The sequence below is a fragment of the Piliocolobus tephrosceles genome, chromosome 6 (genome assembly GCF_002776525.5).
Source record: "Piliocolobus tephrosceles isolate RC106 chromosome 6, ASM277652v3, whole genome shotgun sequence".
In the NCBI taxonomy this organism is placed as follows: Eukaryota; Metazoa; Chordata; class Mammalia; order Primates; family Cercopithecidae; genus Piliocolobus; species Piliocolobus tephrosceles.
In genome coordinates this window covers 30,534,638-30,562,410 of record NC_045439.1, presented here as the reverse complement: position 1 = coordinate 30,562,410, position 27,773 = coordinate 30,534,638, and the positions used below count along the sequence as shown (strand labels likewise).

The 27,773-nt window shown below is 48.5% G+C and overlaps 2 protein-coding genes across 3 annotated transcripts in view; one reads left to right on the top strand and one right to left on the bottom strand.

Moving 5' to 3' along the window:
* The window catches only part of TGFB3 (transforming growth factor beta 3), a 20,644-nt gene extending 2,663 nt beyond the window's left edge, over nucleotides 1-17,981 (bottom strand). Inside the window, exons 1-5 of the mRNA XM_026455171.1 lie at nucleotides 17,460-17,981; nucleotides 8,374-8,537; nucleotides 7,945-8,074; nucleotides 2,019-2,142; nucleotides 1,369-1,435 (exon numbers count right to left, since the gene is read on the bottom strand). Of these exons, the coding sequence (XP_026310956.1) occupies nucleotides 1,369-1,435; nucleotides 2,019-2,142; nucleotides 7,945-8,074; nucleotides 8,374-8,537; nucleotides 17,460-17,811 (837 nt within the window). The 5' untranslated portion in view covers nucleotides 17,812-17,981. The remainder of the gene's footprint in view (nucleotides 1-1,368; nucleotides 1,436-2,018; nucleotides 2,143-7,944; nucleotides 8,075-8,373; nucleotides 8,538-17,459) is intronic.
* A 4,685-nt stretch (nucleotides 17,982-22,666) lies between these two features.
* Nucleotides 22,667-27,773, top strand: part of IFT43 (intraflagellar transport 43) — a 100,574-nt gene continuing 95,467 nt past the window's right edge. For both annotated transcript variants that reach the window (XR_002724903.1, XM_023184536.1), the window contains exons 1-2: nucleotides 22,667-22,770; nucleotides 25,817-25,909. Coding sequence is in view for 1 of the 2 variants with exons in the window: in XM_023184536.1 (XP_023040304.1) it covers nucleotides 22,717-22,770; nucleotides 25,817-25,909 (147 nt within the window). In the remaining variant the exon portion in view is untranslated. The remainder of the gene's footprint in view (nucleotides 22,771-25,816; nucleotides 25,910-27,773) is intronic.

The following is a 27,773-nucleotide window of genomic DNA, read 5'->3' as shown; positions in this document are numbered from 1 at the left end:
TCACTGCCCAGGAGGAGGGGTAGTGCAGTCTGAGAGGGAGGGGTGGGGCACAAGTGCAGCTTAATTCTGATGTCCAGCTGCAGGAAGGGGAAGAGCAGATGGAGGAGCCAGTATCAAAAGAACTCATCATTGTAAGGATGCCCACTGAAAGATGCCCCATGTTCAGATCCCCATACTCCTGTACAGAAATCTCCCAAGGGGCAGAAAGCCCTTGCTGAGATTCCTAGGAATCTTCATGGACCCATGAAGCAACCCTGTTACTAAGTGGGTGCCTACCACATACCTCTGGGTTGTCAGTTTTTTTGTTTGTTCGTTATTTATTTTGAGACAGAGTCTTGATCTGTCAGCCAGGCTGGAGTGCAATGGCCCCATCGTGGCTCACTGCAACCTCCGTCTCTGGAGTTCAAGAGATTCTCCTGCCTCAGCCTCCGAAGTAGCTGGGATTACAGGTGCATGCCACCATGCCTGGCTATTTTTGTATTTTTAGTAAAGACGGGATTTCTCCATGTTGGCCAGGCTGGTCTCCAACTCCTGACCTCAAGTGATCCGCCTGCCTTGCCTCCCAGAGTGCTGGGATTACAGGTGTGAGCCACCACGCCCAGCCCTGGGTTGTCACTTTAGATTTTAGACTTAGAATCTTGGGGTGTGAGTTTCCCCTTAAAATGTGAATGGATCAAGATAACGCAGAAGTTCTACCGAAAATTTAAGGTGTCACAACTTAAGATGGCCTGAATGGGAGCCAAAGAAACAAGACTGTATAATTGTTAATATTCACATTGCACTTAGAGTCTTTGAAGTGTTTTCACTATAAAATTCAGATGAGATAATGAAGCATATGATAAATAGCTTAGCAAACAAGCTCTGGAAAGAAAACCTAAATTCATCAACCCATTTCTTCTGGAAAAAAAAAAGGAAAAGACTGGAGACTGACTTAGAGTCTCAACTAAATGGAGATCAATTTCGTGAAGGATAGCTGCCAGCTGTTGTCCATCCTCACTGAGGACAGGAACATGAGGAATTAATGTACATAGCTACAGGAGGGGCTCAGATCTCAGGAAGGGGCACCAGATCTGTAAGATACATGAGAGACCTGGATCACAAATCCCTTTTTCTGAAAATCTTTATAAACAAGATAAGTATTCACTGAAATGGGAAGGTTTCATCCTAAGCTGGCCTGTAGGTAAGGACTCTGAAGGTCCTCTGGGCTCTAAGGTTCTGTGATTACAGTGTCAAATCTTTGGTTTTTAAAAAAAAAAAAAGTCTCTAAAATAGAGCCCATATGGGGTAAGATCACCGTCTAGCGCTGAGCCAAAAGAGGCCTGCACCTTTTCCTAGACAAGCCTCTGACCTCAGGCATTCTGCAGTTACCCAAAATGGGAATATGAAAGGAAAAGAGAACTTTCCTAAACTCCAGAGATCATCAAGGCTGAGTTCCCTGCAAACATAATGGAAAACCAGAAATGACTCTCAACGACTTCACCATCTCTACCCAAACACCTGGGGACAAACACCCTGAGACTGGAAGCAATTATCCAAACCCAGAGGACCCTGGGCGAGGTCAGGCAGGCCCTGCACATCTGCAAAGCTCAGTCGTCTGGGCACTCATGTTCAGGACAGCCAAAGTTAACTTCTTTTAGGGAGGGGGAAGACAACTCCTATCTGTTGAGTATTTCTGGCACAGTGTTCCTTATTCGTTATCTCATTTAATTGCCTGACAACCCTGTGAAAGAGGAACTCTTATCCCATTTCACTAGGCCCAGAGGCTAGAGGGCTTGCCTACATAGTTTCACCACTTACCAGACCATGTTGTCTTCCAGAGGCTAATGCATTCTCTAAGCTATAAGCTGAAAGCTACACTCATTGCTTTTGGGGCAAAGCAGGATTACTCAAGTACAAAATAGTCGGCTATCTCTCTGAAGGAGCTTGGTTTCTTTTCTTGAGGTCTGGTTAGGGTCTCCTGCGCTATCCTGTCCCATTAACTCTCCCCGCCCCCGCCCCCCTCACCCATCCTACCATACACATTCATTTTGTTACCTTTGAATTTGATTTCCATCACCTCGTGAATGTTTTCCAGGATATCTCCATTGGGCTGAAAGGTGTGACATGGACAGTGAATGCTGATTTCTAGACCTAAGTTGGACTCTGCAAAATAAGACAGAGTTCATGAGAAAAACGCCTCTGTGTGATGGGGAAGTGTACCCACCACCCATGCAAGGGTGAGCCAGGGCCTCTGCTCCTACAGGGACTCATAGGAACTGAGTTCTATTGAGGGTCACAGGAGACAGAAAGCGCCTCCAGAGCTCAGAGTGGACCTTCATGCGCACGTTGCCACATTCCAGGTATTCCTGTTATATTATGAATCACCAAATGGGGGCATACACTAGTGGCCATCATGAAACAGAAGTGGAATAATCATTCCCTTTCAAAGGATGGTATTAAGAGAAAATTGTCACCTACCTACTTGGGGGCAAAAGGACAAAGATACAGGAAGGAAAGTAAAAACTCATGCCATCTATGTGGTTTCTGGGAGAGGGGATCGTTGAGCCAACCTACTGAGGAAGGATGAGGGCAAGAGACAGAGGGACTGAAAGAGACTAGGGACAGGGAGTAACTAAAGAGTCTCCGAGCACAGAGACCATGATTCAAAAGGCCATAAATTCAAAGGGCCACAGGATGTAATGCTGGCAAAAAAATTCAAGTCAGAAACCAATGCTAGAGGCAAGGTCACTTGCAGACAGGAAGCAGAATCCATCTCAGTGGAAGATGCAAGCATTTCTACCAGGGCCATGATTGTGGGTCTAGACAAAGTGGCAGATTCTAGAAGAGATAAGATGAACATCATCGTTACACTGGGCCATATTTTCCCTAAGAAACAAGGACACAATGAGGTAAAAATTACTTGGACATTTCTTCGTTGGGAATCCTTGTTCACCATGATGGGAAGTTGGAATGTGGATTGCTCACCAAGACGAACAGCTTGGGAAGACAGTTGTGAACTTAGAAAACAGCACAGAGGAGATGAGAACTATGGCCGAGGGTCCAGATGACATGAGCGTGGAGACAGTGAGCATGATGAAGCCTGGAGGTGCCAGGGTTTGGTGCCTGACATTCTGGTGCAAGAAGGGCAACTCCAGCCCATTTGCCTAGTAGTTGTGGGATCATGAGTTTTGGCAACCAAAATCAAGGAAGCAGGAACTCAGTAAATGAGGTTGAGTGAAGTGAAGGAAAAAGAAAGAAAATGGAAAGTCTGCACTGAGACAAATAATTTTACATGGAAAACCAGGTAGGATCTGGTATCATGTCAATTCTGGTGGGTAAGACTTAATTTGGGAAGCTCTGTTGATCCTGGGGTAGCAGCCAGCTGTGACCAGGTGTAGAAGAAGTCATTGGGGACAGACCTCTCTGGATTCAGGGTCAGCCTCTCAGTGGGTTGATTGATTTGCTGCTCCCTGAGGCCACATACCATGTGTGTGAGCATCTGGCCTTGAGGACAACCTGGAGTCTTCCTGAAATTGTGCCATCAGGGCAAACCCCAAAGAGTCCGACCTGGCCCAGCAGCCTTCTCATGGATGGAAGGATACAAGCCTACGAGCCTGGAGATTCCCATCAACATTAGGCTGGCTTGGACATCCCAGTCCTACTGGTTAAAACACAGCGCCGGCCGGGCGCGGTGGCTCAAGCCTGTAATCCCAGCACTTTGGGAGGCCGAGACGGGCGGATCACGAGGTCAGGAGATCGAGACCATCCTGGCTAACACGGTGAAACCCCGTCTCTACTAAAAAATACAGAGAAACTAGCCGGGCAAGGTGGCGGGCGCCTGTAGTCCCAGCTACTCCGGAGGCTGAGGCAGGAGAATAGCGTGAACCCGGGAGGCGGAGCTTGCAGTGAGCTGAGATCCGGCCACTGCACTCCAGCCTGGGCGACAGAGCAAGACTCCGTCTCAAAAAAACAATAAAAAAAATAAAATAAAATAAAACCCAGCGCCTTTCTTCCATAAACTCCAGAGCCTAACCAGATCTGCTCTACCGCAAGTCAGGGCAACCTCTGGGGCACACTGCGCCTGCTGAGCTTGAAGATCTCTGTTCCAGCAGGTTTGCTCAGTGAGGGAAGTCAGACCAATAAAACAAGGCAGCTGAGACCCAGCTGGAGGAGAAGTGACCGGAGAGGGAAGTATGAGGAGTGCCCTCTCTCTCCCTGGGTTAAGGCGGCTGGAAGGAGGAGCCAGAGTAGCTGAAATGGGCTACCTAACAACACCGTGTACCTCCTGGTTAAGCTGGTTCAAGGCGGGCTGGAAGAGACCTGGAGTGAGTTCTATGAATCTGTGAATTAGAAAGTCAAGGTGCAGACAGCTATGTTGGGGAGAGCGAGGGTCCAGGGGGTAAGCACGAGAGGGTGGCCTGGCTTGGCCAACATGCTGTATCTAGATAGAGGACTTAGAGGTGATAACAACAATCACCAAAATGCATGGAACTTTACTACATATCAAACACTGCTCTAAGACTTTACAAACACTAACTCATTTAATCTCTATAATAATCCCATAGAGCAAGAACTGTTATCCCCCACTGTACAGATGAGAACACTGAGGCTTAGGGAGATTAAACAGCTTGCCCAAGATATCCAACCAGTGGACAGCAGTGCCAGGATTCAGGCACTGACAGCTTGATGCCTGAGATCCCAAACTCTTGTTAGAGATAAGGAGGGGCAAAGAGGGGCAACAGAGACCACCAAGGAAGATGCCCACACATTCACCAACAACATGCAAGATGGTTGTTTCCCAGTGTCCCACCTTTCCTGAGCCATGATGCTGAGAAGCTCCCTCCCCAGCCTGCTAGGGGAGACCTGGCCCTGTCTAGCTAGGTGCTGCAGACTATATGAGCAATAGCACAAGGGTATGAGACCTGGGTCCCCAGTGGCCCTAGTAGGCTCCAACCCACTCTGGGACCCAGAATGCAGGCTGGGTACCTGGTACACAAGGGCTCTCAGATGTTTGCTCAATGAATCCAAGACCACATGTGTGACTCAGTTTCCTCATCAATCCACACCACCAACTGCTCCAATTTGGAGTCCTTTGTTGCCTGGTTTGAAGCCATGAACTCTGAAGAGACTCATGGGCTCTCTATAAGCACAAACCTGTGTGATGATTCCCTTGTGGGAAAGGTAGGCAGTATCTGCCTAAGTGGGAACTGAAGGTTCCAATGAAGAACTAACCTCAGAATTGGCAGCCGTGGGGATGGTGGGTGGGGGACCCATAGGTTTTATTACGAAATTATCTTTTTGATGTCTCAGGAGGATGGAAATCATTCTCAATGCAAACTTCTCATTGAGCTCTGCAGCTGTGAAAATAAGAACTCCTTCAAGTGCCCAGGGCTTCAAAGAAATCCAGGTGGAGCTGATCAAAATCAGACAGGGAAGTTAAGAGATTAATTTCCCCAGCCCCTCCTTTCTGTAGCCGTCTGAGTCAGAATTCCCAACAGAGCTGCTGTCGGCAGATCCACGTGGGTTGTCCTAGGCTCTTGCCTTCATGCTCAGTAGGAGGGACAGGATGGAATTCCTGGGTACCCTTGGGACTGGGGCAGGATCTCCAGCCCACCATCTGCCAACTCAGCCACCGGATAATTCCCCTTGGATGGGGAATTTTCTCATTTATGTGACCTGCCTGGGCTCCATGGGTACCAAGCAATGCAAACTCGATGCCTACGGAGCCCAGGCAGGTCACGTGAGAAAATCGAGCCAGCACGTGATGCTAAACAGGAACCGCCAGCCTCACTCTTGGGGAACAATAGGGAATAGTGAGGGCTGTGGGTACTGAGGATGCATACCCCATCTAAGGGGTGGCCGGTACTCGTTTCTGATGGATGGTTACCAGGAAATCTTCCAATTTTTCAAAAACAGCAAGAAGTCCAGGTTTTATGTGAAATCTCCTGACTTAAAACACCCAAAACTGTTGATGACTAGTCAAATCGAAAACAATATGCAGGCCAAATAGTTTGTAATCTCTGCCTTTGAGTTTTAACTCTTAGTTGCCTAAAATACCAAGGACCTAGAAGGATCCACCTGCCTCAGGGACTCTGGGCATCAATATATGGATGGTCTGTGGCTTTATAGCAGCTGATGACAGGAGAAAACCCCGCCCAAGAGGGAGAGAAGGAACAGATGGGACTGCCATCTGTGACCCCAACCCACTGAGCATCAGACCAGGCAGTGCCAGTCAAGGAAAGGGAAAGAAACACAGAGGATGGTGTCATGAGACACCAAAGTTCTCATCCAGACTGGACGACCTCGGTCAAGTCACTTAACTTCTCTTGGCCTGTTTCCTTATCTAAAATAAGAAAAGCTTACTCCTGTAAAACATGGTAAAAACCATGAAGTTCTCTCAAATGCATTTGATCCTTAAAACAACTCTGTGAGGCATGCAGAGGAGGAACCATTGCCTTATTTTCCAGGTGAAGAAAGACAGTGCGTGGATAAGATATTTGGGACATGTGAAGTGTGATACGCCTCTGGGATAGGTCTGCTTGCATGACCACCCGGCCTTTCAAACCTAACTGGCCAGAACAGAACCTGTTCTTCTCCTAGGCCCTCCGTTTCAATAAGTGATACCACCTGGATGTCGAAAAATTTAGAAGTCATCCAGAATGCTCTTGTGTCCTCACACCCCACACCTAATCAGCCTGTGCTTCTTACTGGCTACCTTCAAAATACAGAACAAATCCATACGATCTTCATATCCACGGCTACCACCCTAGTCTCAGCCTATATTGCTCTCATCTGGGCTGCCACCATGGCTCCTAACTGGTATTTCTGCCTCTTCCCTTGACCTCCTGGAAACTAGAGGGACCTTTTAAAGATGTCAGTCGAATCACCACACCCAGTCCCTCCTCCCAGTAGCTGTCTGAGTCAGAATTCCCAGCAGAGCTGCTGTCAGCAGATCCACATGGCTCTCCTAGGCTCTTGACTTCACGCCCAGTAGAGGGACAGAAAGGAATACCTGGGTACCTTGAGTATCCCCATCTCTGGTTATAACACTCCTACACTTCTCATCACCCCCAGAATAAGTCCTGAAACCTCGCCATGACCTGATGATGTTCTAAATTAAATTGACTGGGCATGGTGGCTCACGTCTATAATCCCAGCACTTTGGGAAGCCAAAGCGGGTGGATCACTTGAGGTCAGGGGTTTGAGACCAGCCTGGCCAACATGGTGAAACCCCATCTTTACTAAAAATACAAAAAAAATTAGCCAGGTGTGGCAGCGTGCGCCTGTCGTCCCAGCTATTCAGGAGGCTGAGACATGAGAATCGCTTGAACCCAGATGGCGGAGGTGCAGTGAGCCGAAATTGCACCACTGCACTCCAGCTTAGGCAACAGAGTGAGACTCAGTCTCAAGAAATAATAATAATAATAATAATAATAATAATAATAAATTATATGGCCCCAGCAACCTCTCTGACCACCTCCCCTCCTCCTCCCTACCCCAGCTCAGCATGCTCCAGCCACACCAATCTGTTTGCTGCTGCTGCTGCTGCTGCTGCTCGAACACATCAAGCTTATTTCCACTTGAGGGCCTGGGCCTCGCTGTTGCCTTTGCTTAGCACATCCCTTATTCTGATCTTCATGGGCTGACTCCTTATCATTCAGATGTCAATGCAGGAATTTCTTCATCACAGAGACCTTCCCTGTTGGACCCCACCCAATCATTATCACATTGCCCTCTTTCCATTTCTCATAGTTCCTATCCCTGTGGCTGCATCCCCAGGGCCTGGTTTACAGGGAGCACTTAATAAACATTAGTTGAATGAATGAATGGAGGATACTCAGTGGCAAAGCTAGGGTTTGAACCCAGATCTCTGACTCCCTTAATTCTGTCCTCTTCCCTCTGTTTCATGGAGGACTAAGGAACCTGAGGTTCATTTTGAAATGTTCTTCCGAAGGGTCCACCTACCTCTTCTCACCAGCCACTCACGCACTGTGTCAGTGACATCAAAGGACAGCCACTCGGCAGTGCCCCGTGTGGGCAGATTCTTGCCACCAATATAGCGCTGTTTGGCAATGTGCTCATCCGGCCGAAGGATCTACAGGGCAGAGAAAGGAGTGAGTACTAGAGGCCATGACAGAGTGCCCCAGAAGATGTCACAGTGCAGAGCACAGGTGAGGGAGCAATAAGAAACCAGTGGTTCCTGAATGCCATGGCCCCCGAGCGCCTTAGCTAACTCTTAAGTGTTTTAATGACAGACACGGATACGGAAACGAAGGCTCAGAGAAGCCAGGATTCAAACCTAGGTCTGCCAAACTCTGCACCCAGTGGTGCCCTGATATGGCAAAGGAACTGGCTTTCTCGTAGGTGTGGTTTCTGCTCCGAGAGAGGAGTTACCTGGAAGAGCTCGATCCTCTGCTCATTCCGCTTAGAGCTGGGGTTGGGCACCCTCAAGACCCGGAATTCTGCTCGGAACAGGTTGGTTCTATTTTTCTCCACTGAGGACACATTGAAGCGGAAAACCTTGGAGGTAATTCCTTTGGGGCAGACAGCCAGTTCGTCTAGGAGATAAAGCAGAGCAGAGGGCACAGCATGAGTGAGACATGCAGGAACAGTGTGCTGCCAACGGACAGGCACCAAGTGGCCACCGTCCTGCCTGCCACCTCCCTAGAGGCTTGAGGTCTCAGACCTCAAGGTGGAGATACGAGGAAGATTCTTGGTGGCCCTAGAATCACACACAGTCCTGAGCAAGGAGCAATGTGGCCTCAGAGCTCCACGACATGGCACTAGAGACTGGCCAGTCAAATCTAATTGCCCCCTCCTCCCACTGCCTTAAAATCTCAGTTCTGGTAAGTTCTCCAACCTGTTTTTCCTACTTTTTGAGAAAATACTGATTCTACATTTTTGTTTTGTTTTGTTTTGTTTTCTCCTCCTTTTTGTGGAGAACAGGGTCTCACTATATTGCCCAGGCAGGTCTCGAACTCCTGGGCTCAAGCTATCCTCCTGCCTCTACCTCCCTGAGAGCTGGGATTACAGGCGTAAGCCACCGTGCCTGGCCTAAGAAAATACTGATTCTAGAAAGATATCAGCAACCTAGTAGTTTACATATCTTACTACTAGTTGATTTATTCCTGTGTTTGTTCATCTGGGCATCCATTCATTTATAAAAAATGTATTGAGCAGCTACTCTATGCCAAGCATAGTGCTAACGCTGGGAAGCAAAACGTGAACAGACACAACCCCTGCCTTCAAGGGGATTAAAATCCATTTATGTCTAGTGTTCCATTATTGGAATGCTAAGCATGTGGGAATTATTTATATCCTACTGCTCAAGGTCATCCCCAAGGTCTGACTTCAAAATTCAAAAAATTGCAGCCTCAGGCTTATGGGTTAATATCCAAGTGGGGGGTATTAATACATGGGCCCAAATAACAGGACTAGAGAGAAATAATAGGACAGAGTGCCTCGGAAGATGTTAAAATGCAGGAGCACAGGTGAGGGGAGTGACAGGAAACCAATGATTTTCAGAGAAGTCCAGGGGTTGGTTGCTGCAGGAAATCAAAGGAGGGAAACGGCAGGGAGCACTTCATGGAAGAGGTGAAAATTGAGAGGATTTGAGGATGGGGAGGAACGTGGAGTGACTGCTGGAAGCAAAGGCAGGGAAGGGAGGAAATGCAAATGTGTAAGAGGGACTCGAAGCAGCAGGTGGCAGCCAGGTGAGAAACAGCAAGATGGTAGACTGGGGTCCACCTGTCAGACTAAAAAGTTAAATTTTAACCCATTAACAGTAGGGAGTCACTGAAAGGGTTTGAGCAGTGCAGTGACATCTCAACCTCATGTTTTAGAGCCAATAAAGCCGGGCTTATATAGCAAAGAGCCCACATCATGAACCTGGCGGAAACACAGATGCTTCCTCCATTGGTTCCTTTCTCTTTCCTTGACAGCACGCGCTATGCCAGACGCTGTCACCTGCTGGCCTCTTCATCCCTGTCCACAAGACATGGGCAGCCAATGCTCTTTCCCACCCCTCTGAGCCAGAGAAAGAGAAAGAGCCTGTCTTTTCTCTGCTCCTGTACACTTGACAACCTCAAGGTCTGAGCAGTATTCACACCCAGAGAAAAACTTTCTGCACAAATGGTAACAATAGCCCGAGGCTGAAATTCAAGCTCATAGACCCAGATTCCACACATAATGGACATGGCTGGAATGAGCTTATAATCACCCCGAGGGGTGGTTGAGGAAGTCACGGACAAGGCAGGAAGGATCAGAGGCCTGGAAACAAGCAAATGCGCTACTGATCTTTAGGGAAGGATGAGTGAGTGTTTCTGGAAATTGCCATCTGGTGGGCCGGACACTGGTTCTTAGAAAATTAATGGAACAGATGTTAGGAAAACAAATGTGTGAATGCTATCTAATGAAGCCCTGATCAATAATTGGCTTTGAAAGAACAGATACTACCAATGATTCCCTAAACCATTTCAGATAGAACCAAGGAGAGAAGTCAGTGATAGCTAAGTAATGCGTAAGTTTACAAGTTTGTAATACTCTGAATGTGGATAAGCTACTTGCATTGGCAACCCTATCAAGGACAACAGAGCTGGGTCTTGAAGGAGCTGTTATCGATATGGCTTCAGTTACAATAGTACCTCCTGGCAGGATCGCTTGAGCTCGGGAGGTCCAGGCTGCAGTGAGCCGTGATTGTGCTACTGCACTCCAGCCTGGGCAACAGAAGGAGATTATGTTTCAAAATAATAATAATAATAAAGTAAATAAATAACACACCACCAGTGACTACAAGAGGAATAAAGTCAGTGCAACATGAACCTTGCTGTAAAAAGAAGGGAGACGGGGCAGGGCACAATGGCTCACACCTGTAGTCCCAGCACTCCGGGAGGCCGAGGTGGGTGGATCACAACGTCAGGAGTTCGAGACCAGCCTGACCAACATGGTGAAACCCTGTCGCTACTAAAAATATGAAAATTAGCCAGGTGTGGTGGTACGTGCCTGTAATCCCAGCTACTCAGGAGGCTGAGGCAGGAGAATCACTTGAACCCAGGAGGCGGAGGTTGCAATGAGCTGAGATTGTGCCTCTGCACTCCAACCTGGGTGACAGAGGGAGACTCCGTCTCAAAAAAAAAGAAGGGAGATGGAAAATGGCACTTGCTGGTGAGGACGGTCACAGTGGGTCAAGGCAGTGGGAAGCCAGGAGATGGAGAAAGTTATGAGCTGGGAGAGTTCTCAGGACACCCTAGTGGCCGTCCTCTTTGGTTTCTTCCAGCCTATCAATCATAATCTGCTCCCCAAGATGAACTCCTCCTGAGGAGAATTTTAAGGTTTCAAAAAAGAGGTGGGAAAGGTCATTTTCTATTACTGGGATGTATAGATTTCCAATGAGTTAGAAGGTACATTAGGAGTCATGTAGTGCAACCCTCTTCAGAGGGAGAAATGGCTGTCCAGAGGGTCTTGGCCAGAGTCACTCAGAAGTTAGCTGACACAAGCAATTTGATGCTAGCAAGCAAAGCCTGGACATAATTGCTAGTGATTAAAAAAGAACTGGCACTGGGGCAACATGGTGAAACCCCGTCTCTACTAAAAATATAAAAATTAGCCAGGCATGATGGTGCAAGCTTGTAATCCTAGCTACTCAGGAGGCTGAGGCAGGAGGATCGCTTGAACCTGGGAGGTCGAGGTTGCAGTGAGCTGAGATTGCATCACTGCACTCCAGCCTGGGCGACAGAGTGAGACTCCGTCTCAAAAAAAAAAAGAATTGGCAGCCAGGCACGGTGGCTCATGCCTGTAATCCCAGCCAGCACCTTGGGAGGCTGAGGTGGGTGGATTGCTTGGGCTCAGGTGTTCGAGACCAGCCTGGCCAACATGGTGAAACCCCATCTTTATAAAAAATACAAAAATTAGCTGGGCATGTTGGCACACGTCCGTTATTACTCGGGAGGCTGAGGTGGGAGGATCACTTGAGTCCAGGAGTTCAAGATCAGCTTAGACAACATAGGGAGGACCTATCCCTATCATTTAAAATTAAAAATTTTAAAGGCTGGGAACAGTGGCTCATGCCTGTAATCCCAGCACTTTGGGAGGCCGAGGCAGGTGGATCATTGGAGGTCAGGAGTTCGAGAGCAACCTGGTCAACATGGCGAAACTCTGACTCTACTCCAAATACAAAATACAAAAATTAGTGGGGCATGGTGGTGGGCACCTGTAACCCCAGCTACTCGGGAGGCTGAGGCACAAGAATTGCTTGAAGGCAGAAGCTACAGTGAGCCGAGATTGTACCAGTGCACTCCAGTCTGGGTGACAAGAGTGAGACTCTGTCAAAAAAATTAAAATTAAAATTAATTTTAAAAAAGAATTGCCTGGGAGATCAAAGAAAATGTAAATACAATCTTCTTTACAATCAAATTCACTGAATAATGATGCTTTAAGTAATCTGTGGAATGAATCATAGTGTAAATAAATAAGCAAAATGTAATAGCACCATCTTATGTTTTCTCGAGTTTTTATTACTTCATGTGACCTTCTAACAACCCTTGAGAAGGAAAACATGTAAAATGTATCACTTGACAAATGAGAAAAATGAACCTCAAAAAGTTAAATGGCTTTTCCAAGGTCATATAACTAGAAGGTGGTGGAGGTGGGGTTTGAACCCAGGTCTTCTGAACACACCTCATTTATTGAGGCAGAGACTCTGGAAGCTAGGAAGGATCTGGGCGATCATTTAGTGAAGATGCTTTCATCAACGAAATATGGCAAGATTCCACTAAATGGGCCTAGAATGTCAACCTATGCCTCAGACAATGACCCACTGCAAACCAGTTTGTGGTTTTTAAGCCATGCCTCTGCAGAACACTAGCATTATTGAGAACTGGACTAGGGGGTCCCATTATTACAAATTAAATCTTGAGCAACTTTTTCCATTGCACAGGAAAATGTATATTGGTGAATGTCATTTTCTCTATCTTGTTTTACGAGGCAAAACTTAAGCAAAGAATATTCATGTAGAGTATGCATGGAAAAACCAGGAAATAGCTGACCATGTTTAGTTAACTGCCTTTTAAAATGTGTTCAGACACCTGGGGCTGCTAGGTGTGCCTTTGCTTGTATATATCATTTTTTGCTGGTTCCAGTGAAGGGACTATATTTATCAGTGTGGCTGTACTTCTCTACCCTGGCTGTGCGTTAGAATCACCTGGAAAGCTTTAAAAACAAATCGTGCCTGGACCTGTTCCCCAGCAGTTTTGACTACACTGGAGTGAGTGGGGTCCACGACATATTTTTTTAAGATCTCCAGATGATTCCAATGTGCAGCCAGGGTTGAGAACCACAGATTATTATGTGCTGCAGAGGGCACCATGGCTTCCAGATATTCTGGAAGTTTGAGAAACCACTGCTTTAATGGTGTGTGTGAGCTTTCTATTGATTAACCTTTAAATAAATTAGACGTGTTGCTTCGCTGATGGAACACCTTTAAAAAGTTTTAGTTAGAAGCCCATAAACATTTTAAGCCCACGTTAAAAATTGGAATACTTCACAGAAAGATCCAGATTTTCTTCTCTTCTGGGACATGGGAAGAACTAATCAAGCTGGACCCACAGTCCTCAATGCAAGACCCAGCAAGAGCTGAGGCTGGCTGCTGCTTTGGCTGGGCACGTGGGCTCCAGGTCCCCTCCCTCTCCCTGTCTCACACACCTTACTTTCTTCCTGACCCCAAGACCAAGTGTCCTGGTGCAGTTGATCACAACGCCGTGGCTTTTCTTCCAGATCATTTGCATTTCCTGCCCGGTTTCTGTAGGCACTTGTGTTTGCCATCCCTCTCAGAAAAGGTTTTGCCCTAGTTCCCTGAGTCTTAAGCTTCAGTGTGCTTAAGAATCCATAAGGAGCTTGTTGAAAATACAGATTCCCCAAGACTCCACCCCTCAAGATTCTGATTCTGTAAGGGTGGGTAGGACCAGGGAATCTACATTTACCTCCAGCTTCCTCTGGACCACACTTGGAGAAGTGCTGACCCCTACTGTGCAGAGGGCATTGGTCCTTGGAGCAAATGATTTTCACAATAATTCTCAGAATAAACAAAATCTACACTTAGCAGCCAGAGAAGAAAGACTAAAATATCGAGTTTTCTCTTTGCTGAGAAACTCCAGATTTGCCGGTTGTCTTAGCGCTGCCCTTGGCTGAAAACAAGTCTCTGAACAGACACAGATAATTACAAGCCAGAAGATAAAACGACACCTACATTGGTGATATCTTTGTAAGAGGGATGGCAACAGAAGTAAAAAAGCTGTGCCCTTTCCCATCACGTGGGGCCGAAGAAACTCTCTACTCCCTCCCCACAGTAAAATCCTGGAGAATTAGAGAAGGGATGACAGAGTCTTGCCCATAGTCCCCAGTTAGAGGCTCTGCTGATTCATCCCAGATGGAATTATAAAATTCTTTCAGCTGAAAAGGAGTTTGGAAATCATCTCTGACTTTACAGCTGGGGAAACTGAGGCTCAGAGAGGTCACTTTTATGTAGCTGCAGTTGCTTAACCTGCTTGAGACTCTTCATTAAATAAAGAAAACTCTTTCATTAAATTCGGGAGAACATTTGTGGCAGTATGAATCTCCCGGGCAAAAAAAAAAAAAAAAAATTGCAGAGCTAAGAAAGAACAAATCTGGTTATCTTTATGCAATCTGCCACCTGGGTTACTAAGATAGTAACTCCTGACCTCTCCTGCTTGGTCCCACATGTGATTCATTTATGTTACAAATCAAAGTTCTACTGAACCCTAAAGGTTAAAGGTAGCACTTACAACGTGTATTTTACGTATCCATGAGTGCTTAACTATATGTGTCGTGCAGGCAGAATGTCTAGGTTAGGGTGCCCGCTCTTTTTGGACAAATTACTTAAGCGATCCAGGTCTCAGTTTCTTTATGCATAAAACAGGGAGATAAGTTTATTTAGGAAAAGGCCTTCCTCTCTGCTCTCACCTTGGTGGCCTTTCTCCTGCACCACTAAAAAGTATTTCCTCTTTCATTTTCCTCTCCAGGAACCTCCATCTCCTTGCCCTGGCTCCTACTGTCACTTTCCTTCGAATGCATGTTCACTGGGTCAGGGAGGTGGCCAGAAGTGAGGAAATATGGAAGAGAACGTGATCTCATGACCTCCCCGCAGAGGATCTGGCATCGAGACCCTGCTGTGCCCCACCACAGACCTGGTGTCACCTCTGTCTGCCCTCATGAGTTAAGGACAGGCTTCCTTTCCCCCACCCCCCGCCCCACCGCCTCGCGAGCCCCTGATGATGGCTCTCTGCTCCTGCTTAGCACCTGCCCACTGCCTTCTTTATAATTAGTGTGCCTTGTGTGTCTGCCTCTCTGGGGTGGGCTCAGCACCTGACCAGCTGCAGGGCGGGCCCAGGTCTGTCTGCTCAGCCTCCAAGTCACCTCCAACAGCTGCAGAGTCTGCCTGCTTCCGGTTTGCACCTGTGAGCCTCATAGCATTGCGTGTTGGCTCCTCCCCAGCATCCTGAACAGCATCCTGCTCGCTGTGCTGGGTTGCCCCAGGCCAGACTATTGCTCCATAGCCCCACAGCCACTCCCATCTGCTGCAGGTCTTGGTACTGCAGCCTGGAAGCTGCCCAGCATCTGTGGGGCCCTGCCTGGGATTTTCCCAAGGCCATCTGCTATTTGTGCCTTGAGTCTGCACAAAATCAATGTCCACTTGCACCCGCGTGGCCTTGCCTCCACGTGGCTCATTCATTCTCAGCTCAGGATTCCGGGCTGGGGGCGGGGGGGGTCCTCTTGACTCAGGATCCCTCCTCCCTTGGACTCCTCCTGCTGACCCAGCCCATGAAGGTCTGAGTCCTGCCCTCTTGCCCTGGACTCTCCTCATGCCTCTCCTGTCGGCCTCAGATTTCGACCTTCCTCTGATGCTGTGGTCACTATCTCCTGTGTTGGTGGGTTCCCAGGGAGTTGGAGCCTTGGCTATCCAGCTGCCAGGTGCCTCTGGGAACTGTGGGCCTCTGAGTCAGCCCCACCCAGAGACCCTGGGCAAGGAGCACTAGCTCTGCCTCGGCCTCCAGCCACCGCCCCCACACGGCAGCCACATCCTAAAGAAAGGCGCTCCAGGCAGCCACAGGAAGCCGGAGCGGGAACCCCTCGCCAGTAACCACAGGCTCCTCTGCCTGGCGTGGAGCCGTGAACAGGGCCTTTGCACCTCCAGCCAGAGCTGGTCCACCCATCAGTACCCACTCCTGTTACTTCTCTCCAGCCAGGTTCCTTTCACCCCTTGCTGTGTGCTCTGCTGACCACCCTCCCCTGCCTGCCAGTTCCATCCCACACCCTCCACCCCTCTCCCAGGTGGGCCTGGGCTGAGGTAGTCAGGGCGGTGAGGACACCTGCTGGTAGGAAAAGCAAACAGAGCTGCTCCTGGAGTCTATGGCCCACGAGTGGCTCACATTCCTCTTTCCTGGGCTGTCAGTTTCTCAACATCTGCCAAATTTCTCTCTCTTGTATTGAGGTTTTTAAAATCCCCTTCAGTAAACACAGATGACTTCCACACGTGTACAAACACACACAGACATCTCACCCAGAAGCCGCCCGGCTCCTCCGTGCAGACGGAGCCTCCTGGGACAGCAGGCTCCCAGACATATCCCCCCCACACCGTGCACCCACTGCCACCCCTCCACCCGCTCTCCCGTGACACACAGACACAAAGGGCGCCAGCCTCCCTACGCATCCAGAGCCAAAACCCGCTCTCCCCGTGCCCACTGGCCTGGAGGGCGCCCATTTTGAGCACATGAGGTCTGTCTATGCACAAGACTGCATGTCGCCCTAAAGTACACGGCCCTGGGAACATTCGTGCATACCCTCTCCCCTCCACACACACAGCTCACGTGGGTCTCGTGGGTCACGTGGGTGGGGTAGACCAAAGGGCCCAGGCAGCAAGAAGCTGTCTCTTGCCTGGGCTTCAAAAAGCTTGACAGACATTAATTTGGGGCAGGTACTCTTCTTCCCAACAACTGGAAAAACTGAAACGGAGACGTGTCACAATGAGTTGTGAAAAGCAGGGAGAAGACCGAGGTCTCCACACTGAGAACCGTAAGGGCTCCTGACAGAGCCGGCCTTCCCCTTTATGGCACCCAGATGCTTACAGTTACTGATATGATCGCATGTGCAAGAATACATATGTTTCCCTGGACAGCACAATGTAATTCCAAATTAAAATCAGTCAAGGATGTGATGTGAGTTCAGCAAGCCGCTCAGCTCCAGGGCTCCTGGCCTCCCAGAAGCACCGGCTCTTAACAGAATGGCTCTATGTCCTTCCCCACCCACCTCCCCAGCCCCAACGGAGGAGCATCGCACCTCCTGAGTCTTGGTGCTGGTGAATCCTGGGGCACCCTGCTGTGTGGCCAGCACTAGGCCCCCCTCTGCAGAGCTCCCAGCTCCAGTTCAGACCCTCCAGAGCAGACACCCCAGCAAGAATTTGGACTTACTGTGCTCCGCCAGCCCCTGGATCATGTCGAATTTATGGATTTCTTTGGCATAGTATTCCGACTCGGTGTTTTCCTGGGTGCAGCCTTCCTCCCTCTCCCCATGCATCTCCTCCAGCAGCTCCCGGGTGCTGTTGTAAAGGGCCAGGACCTGATAGGGGACGTGGGTCATCACCGTTGGCTCAGGGGGGCTGGTGAGCCTGAGCTTGCTCAAGATCTGTCCCCTAATGGCTTCCACCCTCTTCTTCTTGATGTGGCCGAAGTCCAAGGTGGTGCAAGTGGACAGAGAGAGGCTGACCGAGGCAAAGTTCAGCAGCGCCAGGACCACCAGAGCCCTTTGCAAGTGCATCTTCATGTGTGAGCTGGGAAGAGAGGCCAGGGGGACGGCGAGGCCTGGAGAGGAAGAGACCCCAGCAGACGTGCAGAAGGAGGGAGGAAAACCAGGCGGCCTCCCCAGATCCCAAAGACTGAGGCTTGGCAAGAAGGTGCATGAACTCACTGCACTGCGAGAGCTTCAGGACTTCCAGGAAGCGCTGGCAACCCTGAGGACGAAGAAGCGGACTGTGTGCCTTGTAGCGCTGGGATTCTTGTCCATGTGTCTAAACAGGTTTTGCTGGGCTCTGACTCCCAGCAGGCCAGGTGGAGGGCAAGCAGAGGGCTGGGAGGGGTGGCAAGGCAGCTGGGAGTGGGAAGGGAGCTGGAGTTTTTCCTTAGGTAAAAATAAATAGAGCGGATATCTGATATTGCCAAACGCTGCTTGGCGATGGGGAGAAAGTGGGTATTTTAAAGAAGGAGCAGAAGGACCATGGCTGGGTCCCAAAATCAAAATCCTTGCCTTGCCTTGAAGGAAAATAAGAAAAGAGAATGGAAAAGAAAAGGGGGGAAAAACGGTAAAAAAAAAAAAAAAAAAAAAAAAAGTCAGATCACCAGTGAGTAGGTGGGGAGAGGCAGGGCCGGGCAGTTGCTGGCCCAGCTAAAGGTGGGGGCAGTACAGGACACACTTGTCTCTCAGGCACTCCATTCATGCTTTCTCTTTTGTTTACACTTCCTCGGGGGCTTTCTAAATGACTTTGTTCACGCTGCCTCTCGTCTTCATTGGCTGGGGTGTGGGGTTATGTGCATTGGAAGGCAGGGAGGCAGGCCTCTGAGCGCAGCAGCCTCAGTCATCCACTCAGACGCCCAGGGTCACCAGCACCTCGGCTTGTCTTCTGCCTCGGCCATTGCTTCTGTCCCCTGCTTCTCTTTAAAAAATAAAAAGGAGAAAAATAAAATAAAATAGAAGCCAGTTCACGGCACGCCTGCTCCGGAAAGCTGTTATTCCTTCTCTCGCACGCCTCTTCCCCTGTCTCTGCCTCTCTCGCTCATTCCCTTGAACTTGACTCTCTGCTTCCCTCCCTTTCTCTGTCTCCCTCTCCCTCTCGCTCCTCTCCCTCTCTCACACACACACATGCACACACACTGCTTTCTCTATTTCTCTCTGCTGAAATTTTATACCTCCCTCCCATGACGTCTCTGGCCTGGGGTGGGGGAGGGAGGGACCAGCGCACGCAGCCTCTTTTGCTGCACGATGTTAATGTTTTAAACAGGCACAGGAAAAGCCGAGCCCATTTGAAAAATACGTTGCGAGTCCTCTCGTTCGACGTGGTAGCTGAACTTTTTTTCCCCTCTTGGAATCACTCCTGCTACACGTTGGCTGTTTTTCTGGAAAGTTACTCCGATGAGCCCCCTCCCTCCATTTCCCCCAGCCCCGGCGCCCTCTCGCCAGCTGTCAGTCCGCGCAGTCCGCGGCCCGCGTCTACTCTCCCTCCTGGTCCCCCGGTCCCGGGGTCGACCCCGGGCCAGGCCCGACCCGGGGCAGGGTCCGCAGAGGGCGCGGGACCCGGTAGGGGCGGCCGTGCCAGCCTCGTGGAGGGGACTCCCGGCCTGCGAGCCGGGTCGGAGGGTCAGCGTCCGCTCCGCGGCGATCCTGGCCGGATTCTTCATTGACAAGATCGGAGTCGGGAGGCGGGCAGAAGCCTGGAGATGCTCCAGGGGCAGTGAAAAATGGTGGCGTTTTCCGGAAGATCGAGGGTGCCCTCTGGCGAGGCGAGGCCGCCAGTGAAGGAGCTCGGCTTGTCGGGAGCCGGGGAGGCTCGGGGCCTGGGGCTGGGGGGTTTGGGGGGCTAGGGGGCGATAGAATGGGCTGCGGTAGAGAGCGAGAAAAACAAGACCCGGGCCCCGACGAATCGCCTCCCTCTCGATCCCACGTGCGCACCAGCGCACCTCTCCCTCCCCAGCCGCTGCTCCGGAGCCGCTCTCGCAGAAATGTCATCCAGATGTTCAGCCTCCCTCCCCGCCGAGGGCTCCGCAGGGAGCTGCGCCAGCGAGCGCGAAGTCAGCAGTTGGCCCGAGCCCATTTCCCAGATGGGTGAGGGGAAGTCGGCTCTCTGCTTTCGCTCCTCTTCTCGGCCCGAACCTCTAGGCCTTTTCCCACGAGCAGCCAAGGGAGGGTAGGGCACGTGGCTCCCCGTACCCCGCAACACAGGGCTTGCATCTGAACTGAACTTTCCTGAGAGTGAGTGCCACTCCCACCCCATCTCACTCCAGCCTTCCTGGACCCTTTCTGAGAGGTCTGACTTCCAGGCCACCACTGAAGGGGCTGTTCACTGTATTCCAGTACAGCGGTGGGTCACTTTACGGATGAAGATACTGAGCCATAGAGATGTTTTTTTTCTTTTTAAGCCCACACTGCTTGTGAGCGCTGGAGGCGATGTTTTACACAGGCTGTCTAGTTTGGGTAGGCATTATTTTCATTTGAATAACCAATGAGGAAACCTAGGGGTAGAAACTTCAAAAGTAACTTGCCCAAGGTCACATAGTTATTAGGTGTCAGCTGTTGAGATTTGGACCCAGGACATTGCCAGAGTCTGTAGACTTAATTACTATGCTATACTGCCTCTGAAATTTGACAAAAAGTTTAATGTTTACTGTACACCAGGCACTGTTCTAGTCTCTGTGAATAGTATCAGTGAACAAAACAAAACTTTTGCCCTCATGGAAATTTTATTTTAGAGGCAGGGGTGGGGCAGTGGAGGAGGCAATAAACTAAATAAATATGTAAATGACGTAGTACTGTAAAAAGTGCTGGGCCAGGTGCAGTGGCTCACGCCTATAATCCCAGGATTTGGGGAGGCCCATGCGGGAGGATTGCTTGAGCTCAGAAATTCGAGACCAGCCCCAGCAACACTGCGAAACCCAGTCTCTACAAAAAATGGAAAAATTAGCCCTGCATGTTGGCACAGGCATCTACTTGGGAGGCTGAGGCAGGAGAATCACTTGAGCCAGGGAGGCAGAGTTTGCAGGGGGCCAAGATTGCACCACTGCACTCCAGCCTGGGCGACAGAGCAAGACCATGTCTCAAACAAACAAACGTGGTATGGCAGAAAATCAAGCAGAGAAGGAGGATGGGGAGTGCCTAGGTTGGGGGATGTTGCAGTTTAAAATAGGGTGATAAGGAAAGGCCTTTGAACAGACAGTTGCAAGATAGAAAGGACAATTATTACAGTTATGCTTTTTCGGACTCCACCTCTACCAAATCAGAGTCTCCAGAGATGGGGCCCTGGCATCTCTGTTTCTTGACAAACCTCACACGTGATTCAGGTGCTCGGCAAGGTCTGGAAGCCACTACTGCAGGGTACCTCTCTGCCCGGAGTGAGGACCATTTGCTTTCTGTTTTCAGCAAGTTGGGGAAGAAGTGGAGGTGAAGGTCTGGAAACTGACTCTAAGGTGATGGTGGTATGCTGTGAGCTTACAAGAAATAGAAAAATCCAAAGATTGATCCCTTCTTCCTCATCTGGTGCCAAAGAAGAAGGGAACAAGGGAGTCATTGGAGCCTATATTTCATCTGTCTTGGATTTTTGGCAATGAATGTTTCTTCAGATTAAAATCTAACAAAGTATTCTCACTGAGAAGCAAGTTAACAAAGGATCTTAGAGATAATCTCTAAAGTAATTACAAGGGAGGAAACTGATATCCGAAAAGGGCTCTGCTCTGGCTACACAGGTAGTTATCAGCAGAGCTAAGATGAGAACACAGCTCTTCTGACATCCAGGCCAGCGCTCCTGCTGTCACAGGCATGCTAACGCGCAGTCCTATCCAGTAACATGTGACTGAACTGAGTAATTTACTGGGTATTAAGAAATACTTGCAATCTGGTTTTAGGGGTGCTACTCCCACTTCCAAATCCTTACTTTTAAACTGTAGCCATCCAGACATTCCCGTCAACATAATACTGGGAATGTTGTTTGCTTTCAGGGCCATCAGCCCATCTCCTGTGGATCTCAGCCAGCCAGTGCCAGGGACCTGGCCAGTGATATTGACTTGGAGATCTCATGTGAAGAGTCAGTGAAGACGCAACTTAACTGCCCCATTAGGCTGGGAATTTGTGGTACCTCTCCCTCTGCCAGTCTAGGGGAATGGCTGGCACCCAGTAGTATGTGCTGGAGATAAATACTCCAGTAATGTCTGGTGTCAGGAGGGCATCTGGCTCTGCTGCTTGGCACTTAGGTGATTTTCCTCAAGCCCCTTCTTTGTACCTCAGTGTCCTTTATTGTTGTGTTAGAGATACTACTGCTACTCACTTTGTGGGATTGTTGGGATTTAATGAGATATTGAATGTACTTTGGAAAGTTATTACTACTCAGCTATTTGATGTGTTGATTTGGCCTCTCTGTAAACCTCTTGAAGGCAGAGATTATGTATATTGCACTTTCCTTAATTCATGGTAAACCATTGATTACACCTGACTCCCTGTGAGCCTGTTTTCTCATCTGTCAAATGGAAACAATACCACTTACCTTGCTTCCCACACAAGGTTGTTATGCCCCTCACGTTAAGCCAATAACTGTGACGGCCTTCTGTACATTGCAAAGAGCTATACAAGTGGGAGGCATCAGTATAATTATTATTAGCAGTAGTAGTGCTTTGCACTTAATATATTGATGTATCTAAACAGAGCTACAAATGCAGACAGTTCCTAACGACCAAATTATTTTACCGTCTCGCAGGAGCAGCCTTGGTGAGTTTTAATAACCGGAGGTTGCTTCCGGATGTGAAGCAAGGCAGGTTTAAGAAAGATTCGGTAGTTTGGAGGATGGCATACAGAATCCAGGAACGATGATGCTGCGGACCCTTTAAATATTGGGATGGAGGGGCGGGGCTGTTAGCTGGGAAGCGGCTGGACCAGTCGGTTTCCAGGAAGTGACGTTAGGCGGCCGCGGAGATGGAGGATTTGCTGGACTTGGACGAGGAGCTGCGCTACAGCTTGGCTACCTCCGTGAGGACCGATGCGGGGGCCTTGTGGGCCAGGATTTGGCGGGTGGGGAGGAGCGACCCCGCCGGCCCCAACTTCTCTGAGGCGACTCAGGGCGGCAGGCCTCGAGCCGCGCCTGGCGAGGCCCAGGAGGAGGCAGCCTCACTGCCCCGCCCCCGGGTCACTGTGGGCTCCGCCGCTGCTGGCCTGGGGTTTGCTTTCTTTAAAATCCTCAAAAAGTAGAAAACACCCTGTCCCCGCCGGCCTCTAGGGCCGTGGGAAATTTCCGAGCCTTTCTCCGTTTTTTAGATCCCCGAGTGCGAACTTCCCCAGAACAGATCGATCACAGGGTGATGGGGGGCCCCGGCCGGGGTCGCACTCTCTCCCGTCCTAGAGTTTTTCCTTTGGGACACCTCATCCCAGAAGTTCCTGCAAAAGCCGCACTGTTTTATGCATGGAAGGGAGGCAGGCAGGGACGGCCTTTCTTCCCCGTAATCCGCGCGGGGAGGTGGGAGTTACCTCAGTTACCTCAGTAGTTAAGGAAACCAAGATTTGTAACTGATTTGTAACGTGAGGGAGTGATTAGGTGCTCAGGCACTGAGGCCACATGGAGCATAGAGCTGTTGCCTGGGTTCAAAAAACACCTAAACAACGATTTAACCTTTCCGAGCCTTAGTTTTCTTATGCCTAGAATGGAGGTGTTACAGTGAAAAGGAAATGGAACAATACATGGGAAGCGTGTAACTCAGTGCTTGGCATATGTTATCACAGAAGAGGTCAGAAGAGGTTAGCTACTGCTGCCTCTGAGGCTGTGGTTTGCCCAGCGTTATAGTCAGTAAATAATGCAGCTTGATTCAAGACCCAAGTTCAGTGTTTATCTTCCTTCTTTGTAACCCCCATCAGGCCTTTTTATCTTTAAAATTGATTAGGATCGTTCTTACTAAAAGATTGGGCCCCAGGGCAAGTCTTTAGTTTCTGCTGTGAAATCTCTAAGTGTTTTGAAGGTCACCAGGCCTTGCTGATACGTGAATGTTTTTTAGTACCTGGGGATGTGAATGTAGTTATTCATTCATTCAACAAATATTTATTGAGCCCCTACTGTGTATCAGGCAGTGTCCTAGGTGTTGGAGATACAGCAATGAATAAGGAAAGTTCCTGCCCTCATATGATTATGTTGCAGTGGGAGAAGATGGCCAATAAATAGACTACATTTAACATACTCAAAAATCAGGCAGTAAAGAAGTTTTTCTACCCTGTGCATCTATACAGGGTCTTCAAAAAGTTTAAAACCTTGAAGTACTTAAAAATTATTAGAGAAACCACCTGTGATCAGCATTTAGAGACAAGATCATTGAATTTTTGTTTTAGCACAACCACTATATGCAGGATGCTGTATTCAGATACACAATGCTATGAAAAATGGAAAAGGGCAATCATGGTGAAGGGATGGAATTGTCTGCCTTGAGAAGAAAATAAGCTGCTTATTTTCAGAACGATTGTTTCCATCATCCTTGAAACCTAAATGACACTACAATTTGAAGTGTCAACACTGCCCAAGAGTTTTTACGAGCTCTCCTGTAACCCCTGTCAATTTAGTGGTGCAGTCCTTAGAACATCTTAAAACAAGTTTCAGCAGGATATAGTGGAAAGCACCCAGGAAACCCAGGATCTGAAATCAGAAGGCTTTGCTCGTAGGTTTATGTCAGTCACTTCATCACCTTCCTAGGCCTCAGTTTCCTCCTTTGTAAAATGACATCGGTCTCAGTTCCTGTCCATTATTGTGAGAATCGAAGCCACACTAAATGAGATCTAAAAATGCTTATATTAATGCTGTGTTTTTTAAACAAAGTAAAGCAAAAGTATAAATATTTCAGCACCCAAGAATCTGACTAAATAGTTTTGTTTATGTGCTGGGAAGCCTTGGAGGCACAGAGTCTCCACTGGGGGGGCCTTGGGAAACACCTGCAAATGGTTCATCTGATGGCCAGGAATATTGAAGTGCTCTGTTTTCCAAAGATAATGTCTCAAAATTCTTGTACTAGATTTCCTTTAATGTCTGTAAAGGCAAACCCAGTTACTGTATATATCAGAGCAAATGCTAACTGTTTTCCAGTTGCCATGGAATTTAGGAATTCTTTCCAAAAGCCTGTTTGATAATGATTTTCATGCCAAGCTGCAGATTTGAAATTAAGCCTTTCTGAAATCCTGCGTAGGAACATGGGAGCCTTTACCACCTTCTTCTCTGACCTGTGGCATAAGGTCTCTGCCCATCCTAGAGGAATTTGTAACTGCATTTCTTTGGGTAGAAAATAGAATTTTCTTTTGCCATCTCTGTAACTGTTAAAGAAAACCTTATCTAGCCTGGGCAACACAGGGAGACCCCATCTCTACAAAAAAAAAAGTAAAATAAAGTATCCAGATGTGGTGGTGTATACCTGTGGTCCCAGCTACTCAGGAGGGCAAGGTAGGAGGATCACTTGAGCCTGGGAGGTAGAGGCTGCAGTGAGCACTCCAGCCTGGGCAACAGAGTGAGAAATTAACCCTTAGTTTCCTATTTTCCTATCAAATAGAACTGACCTAAGGTGCTTGTTTTAAGGGGTTAGAGGGTTTTCTAAAAACATACCCAGGTAACTCAAATCCCATTCTCCACTACATCATCATAAATCCAGTCCTTGCTTACCTTCCCAGGATTGTCTTTTTTTTGTTTGTTTATTTGTTTTTTTGAGATCGAGTCTTGCTCTGTCACCCAGGCTGGAGTTCAGTGGCACAATTTTGACTCACTGCAACTTCCGCCTCCCAGGTTCAAGCGATTCTCCTGCCTCAGCTTCCCGAGTAGCTGGGACTACAGGCGCCTGCCACAATGTCAGGCTAATCTTTTGTGTTTTTAGTAGAGATGGGGTTTCACCGTGTTAACCAGGCTGGTCTCGATCTCCTGACCTTGTGATCCACCCGCTTCGGCCTCCCAAAGTGCTGGGATTACAGGCGTGAGCCACCGCACCCGGCTGGATTGTCATCTCTGTAGTGGCTGAATGACATTTGGGTCAACAGTGCCTTCTGTCTCTCCTTACAGAAGGCCAAGGTGGGTCGCCGAGCTCAACGGGAGTCAGCGCAGGCCGAGAATCACCTCAATGGCAAGAATTCCTCTTTGACTCTGACTGGAGAGGTGGGTGCTAAAAAAAAAAAAAAAATCTGAAGAAAAGCTGTTTAAGAGTTAGTGATTCCTTAATGACCAAAGATTTGGTATTCCATATTTCTTCTCTTGAATGCCAACCCTTTCTCCTATCTTGATTTGGGAATTCCCTTCCTTGGCATTTGTCTTGTAGCAAGAAATGAAGAACTTTTTTTCCTTGATGCCAGACTAGTTTCTGTGCATTTCCTTATATTCTTAATGTAGAACTTTTTATGTTAGCTGAAGCAAGGGACTGGGAAGTTTCAAAATCCAGTAGGATTCCAGGTTTTCATTTCTGCTGAATAAATGCCAGTGAGGCAGACTGGTGACGTAAGGTTGGATTACACAATTAGACATTTGCTCTCGGTGGTGACCTGAGCTTTCTACAGTCTTCCGGCAGGAAGCAGATCATTTACTGGCCTTACTTTCTTGGAAACTTTTCTAAGTAGGCTGGAATTATGGGAAATGATCCAGTTTCTTTGTGGAGGGTGGGTAATTCTGATGAGCAATACTTTATACTGCCAGGGCACTACTTTTGGCAGCGTACTTGGAGCCCCTTTTTACCTTCCCCTGTCCATTTGAAAAAACTTTGCAAAAGTCAGCCTCAGGGTCATCCTGTGCCACAAGTTAGCTCTTCTCTAACCTCTCCAGGCTGACTTAGCAATCCTTCCTCTCACTTGCCATAGTACCTATTGTAGAACATACCCCATTATATGTGAATTGTCTTTTTACACATCTGTCTCCCTCATTGGACAGTGAGTTCCCAGACAGCAGGAAACCTAGCTTCTAGCTTGCTGGCCCGTAGTAGGTTTGCAACAGATGAAGGAACCCATGCTGAGAAGCCTAATGGGTCAGGCAGGTGCGTGAGCAAATGAGCCGGGTACCTGACATGGACACACTTCACTTACATATCACATAGGTAGGAATATTCTTCATTTTCATAGGAAATGCATTCTCCACCACTTTCTTAAGCTCTCTGTGTGGCCTTGTCCATTTATCTTTCATTTTCTCTCTTTAGAAGGGTGGGTATGGAGAATCATTACTTTAAGATAACATCTGTGCTGGCCTAGAAAAACTAGCAGCTCACCCCTTGGCCTCAATGCCTGGAAGACACTAGGAGAGCAGGTTAGGGCAGCGGGACCGGGAACTGGAGGCCACATGCTCCCTCTAAAGGGACAGCCACTACTTAGCCAAAGCTGGTTGATGCTGTAGAGAATATAGGCCCAATATTGCCAGATGTGATTCTTCAAGAGATGCTGGCAGTCTAAAATTTTATGTGAAAGCAACAAATTTTTAAAGGTTAGCAACTGATTAAGAAAACCTAATCACCATAGGGACTGGATATTAAATCACCACATGGGCTGGATTTGGTCCAAGGATTGTCAGTGTGTAACTGTGGGCATGGCACCTCCGTTATGACACTTATTACATTGTATTCTAATTGTTTACATGTCTGGTTCTCTCATAAGATATGAGCATCTGGAAGGCAGAGGTTGTGTCTTATCCTCGTACCCTATTATCTGTCACAGTGCCTGGCAGAACAGGCATGCAATTGTTATTGCGCAGGATGAGGTGGAGTCAAGTACCGAGTGTGTGATGTACTTACACATTAGAAACTGAGTAGAAGTGTTATGGGGCCTGGGACAGGGGGCTTGGGAGGTGCGGATAGTGGAGCATTGGAGGCACAGTTAGGAGAGGTGATATAAAGTAGGAATTTGATGAAAGAAGATATACCAGACCCAACCCTGGATCTCAGGGAGCTTGAACTGCAGTGGTCTGTGCCTTTAAAGAGAAAATGAGGAAGCAAATGACTGAGCTGATGGAAGCCAGTTCTTGGCCTCTGGCATTTTACGCTGTT